General features: G+C 40.6%; 1 protein-coding gene across 2 annotated transcripts in view; it reads right to left on the reverse strand.

The window, feature by feature from the left end:
* Positions 1-2,926, reverse strand: part of LOC311045843 (hyaluronan and proteoglycan link protein 3-like) — a 3,905-nt gene extending 979 nt beyond the window's left edge. Inside the window, exons 1-5 of one of the 2 annotated variants that reach the window (XM_084057900.1) lie at positions 2,873-2,926; positions 1,771-1,958; positions 1,381-1,603; positions 1,145-1,290; positions 617-919 (exon numbers count right to left, since the gene is read on the reverse strand). In XM_084057900.1, coding sequence (XP_083914026.1) covers positions 617-919; positions 1,145-1,290; positions 1,381-1,603; positions 1,771-1,894 — 796 coding nt within the window. In that variant the 5' untranslated portion in view covers positions 1,895-1,958; positions 2,873-2,926. Of the gene's footprint in view, positions 1-616; positions 920-1,144; positions 1,291-1,380; positions 1,604-1,770; positions 2,067-2,872 lie in introns of those variants that run through there. The other variant, XM_084057899.1, reaches the window with a different exon arrangement.
* Positions 2,927-3,536: the final 610 nt, after the last annotated feature.

The raw sequence follows: 3,536 nt of genomic DNA on the forward strand, positions 1-3,536 counted from the left end.
ATTTCCAATTTCCAATATGCATTGCAGACTCCCATGTTGCTGACAGCACCCTCACCTTCAGCAGCCAATAGACTTTGTCCTTTGTGCCGTTAGCTATGAAGATGTATAAGGAGGCACATGTTGGTAGCTCATCTCGCTCAGTGAACTAATTGCTCGGAAACAAGCAGTTCAGTATGGTATGTGTGTTCTCTGTTCTCTTGTACTTTGATTTGTCTTGCACCATGCTAGCACTACTGAGGGTGTATTCGTGTTGTATATTGTATATAGGCCTATGTTGCATATATTATATATATGTACATATATAAGATCATTCATTGGAGACATTACTCCATGGAGGTTCACACAATCTCCCCCAGATCCACCTCCCCACTGAACAGAAGCCCTGACCAACCAGCAGTGCAGCAACAATCACATGATCCCTCACCAGCATTCCACCCATGAACACTGTCAATAATAGTGTGTTCGGAGGAGCACAATTGGCAGCTGGTTAGAGAGATTAAATAGACCTATAATGACTTTTTAACACTTTTACACAACTAAACTAACTCAAGTTAAACAACACTCTGGCATTTTCTGTGGATACGCAAAACTTATAGGACTGCATTGTTGGACCCACCACGAAGTGAGGAAGAGAAGCAGAACACATCGTAGCGATGATGGTGGCGATTGCGTCTGCCATAGCTCCTCACACCTGCAGCAAGGCCAGGTCCTCCACAAGGCATTCTGGGCTGGGTGATGGGATACTGGACTGTCCCATCAGCAAGCCAGCCTGCGTTACACCAATTCAGACCCTCTTCCCAGGACTTGTAGAGCTGCTCAAAGGTTGCCAGGGTTGAGTCTTGATCCTCACAGGCCTGCTGGGCCCCCAGGAAATTCAGATGGTAGCGTCCATGTGGGGGCTGATAGGGAAACACCACACCTACAGTAAGTATATGTACAGTAAGAACAAATTAGTTATCCACCATTTATAAAAGGTCATGAACTAAAGAATAATCAATAAATAAAAACATTGTAGTGGAGTGAATTATTTCATGCAACGTCTGAAGTCACGTTAACTGTGAAAAGAATTACTGTGAAGCAAATACATAAAAAACTGTGAAAAAAATGACTGTCCAAAAAATTACACATATGAAGATGGATTTACCGTGTAGCTCAAGGTCCACTAAACTGCTCTTGTCCTCAAGCCCATGTATGACCTCACAGCGATAGCGGCCCATGTCATTCAGCTGAAGCTCCGTCATCAAGAGTGTAGCATCTCCTGGACCATCCTGTCTTAGATGCACGCGGCCCCTGTTCAACAGAGACACAATAATCAGTTTATGTTGTGTGAAACAAACACATTTTCATCATAAATAGTCTCATCTTCAGCACATCAATAACCTGAACTGTCCAAAGCTTCGATTGCGGGACCCAATGGCCACCAGCACGTCTGTCTCTTGGCCGCCGATTATTGGCACCCAGGACCACTTGACCCGGACCACCTCGGGGGAGCTCAGCTCAGGTTCATACCAGTATCTGCATGGTAGGGTGGCATTGCCCCCACGCAGAGCAAATACAGATGCCTGGGCGGTCTCCACATTGAGCTTCACACTATTCAAATGGGCTGGAAAGGGTAAAACCATGGGGAGAAGAGGTCAGCTCAATGCTGCACTAACAAAGCCAAGATTCCATTGTTGCACCAATTGCAATATGACATAAAGTCTAGTAAAATATACACAGTCATTATTAATGAAAGCATTAATAACTGAATCATGCAGGTTGACTACATACAGTTTTTCTTGCCATTTCCGTTGAGGAAGTCTTGGTAGAAGAAGTGGTTGTGGTCAGGGGCAGCCTGGACTACCCATGCAAAGAGAAGCCCCATCATCAGTAGTGGCTGAAGGTAGTTTGCCATCAGGATGTACCACAAACTCCTATGAATAACTGGTCTTTTTTAGGTAACACAGCAAGCCTGGGGCCTAATAAGAGAGATCACATTATAGTAATGATCTTGATACTACTTAACAATTTCCAAATTGGGCTATAAAACCTTTGAAACTAGTTTACATTAGCGTACGTGTTTCATTTCATTTTTATTTATTCCATTTATGGTTTTACATGATTACATTAATTTCCTTTTTTCCTTTTTTTCTTTTACATAGCAAAGAAAAGCAGGAAGAAGATAAATCTTTATTATACCTGCCTCTATTTTCAATTAAAAGTCATCAAATAATAGATGATCTGTCCAATGGCTACCAACCAGTACATCACCACGAATCATCAAATAAAAAGGAGCACTTAAAAAGGCACTTCAATGTTCAGTCAAGACAGTGAAGTGCAGAATGTCACGAAACATTAAAAAAAAATGCTGGCATACATTCACAAATGTGTGGTGAATGTATGCATCCAATTTTGTTAAAGAAAATGTTTTGCTTAAGACAAGAAGAAATGCATTGTGAGCTTGTAGATCTGCTATTTTCACTAATATTGATTTTTGTTGTTGTTGTGTAGCTGAAATTTATGTCAGATCCTGTGTCTAGGTGAGACATGACCTTTGACATGATCTAAATGCCTCAATAGAAGAGCAGGGAGACAAAATACAACCACCCCAATTGTATACGTTACATTGTACTGTATTAACATACTCTACATACAGATTGGACAAAATTACATTTTATTCATTTAAAAAAAGTTACATAGTGCTGCTTTAAGTATTTTTAAATAAAGTAGGCTACTCCTTCACTTAAACTCAAGTACAAATTTGACAGAGCAACTTTCACTTGTAGTTGAGTAAATTCTGACCAGGAGTATCTATGCTTTTGACTCAAGTAGCCTACTGGGGTTGAGAAGCCTTTCTCCACCACTGATTAATTATATCTTGATCATCACTTACCACAAAACGTCTCTTTGTTAAAATTCCATAAGTAGCAACAAAGCAAAGTGGAAGAGCTACCGTCCAGGGCCAGAAGTAAAAGATGTGCACGTCAGAGCAGTGTAAGAGTGAAAGCCAAATGACAGTTGAATGTCCATGACACAACCCTTCTGCTAAGCCTACAGTTTGAAAAATATATTTTTTACTGTTTTCCTGGACAGGTTATTATTATTTCCCCGGAATCCTGTTGTTGTGGAAATCACATAGGCCTACACAAGTAGAATATGTAACCACATAGCTTAGACACAGAGAGACCACAGATACTGTATGTTATGGATGGTCTGTCTTGTGTAATCATTTCATAGTGAACAGATGAAAGCAGTTGCCAGGGGCTAGAAATACCAGGACCATGTGTGTAACTGAGCGATGAGGGGCCGACATGACAGGGTGTAATTACTGTCATAAACAGCAGGCCAATGCCCGTTAGTGTAACTTACTGTAGTAGAGAATGTAAGCCAATAACCCGCTGTGAGTAAACCATTTCCGTGCTAATTTATTTGAGAAAACATTGTAAATAGAAGACACTTCAGATTATTTGACCTGGCGACATATTGATAAGGACTGACAACATTTGTTTTAAAGGAGAGGTGAAATATGAAAAATGTTACGTTATAATATTATGTTA

This window comes from Gymnoscopelus microlampas (assembly GCF_963454915.1).
Source record: "Gymnoscopelus microlampas genome assembly, chromosome: 1".
Classification (NCBI taxonomy): domain Eukaryota; kingdom Metazoa; phylum Chordata; class Actinopteri; order Myctophiformes; family Myctophidae; genus Gymnoscopelus; species Gymnoscopelus microlampas.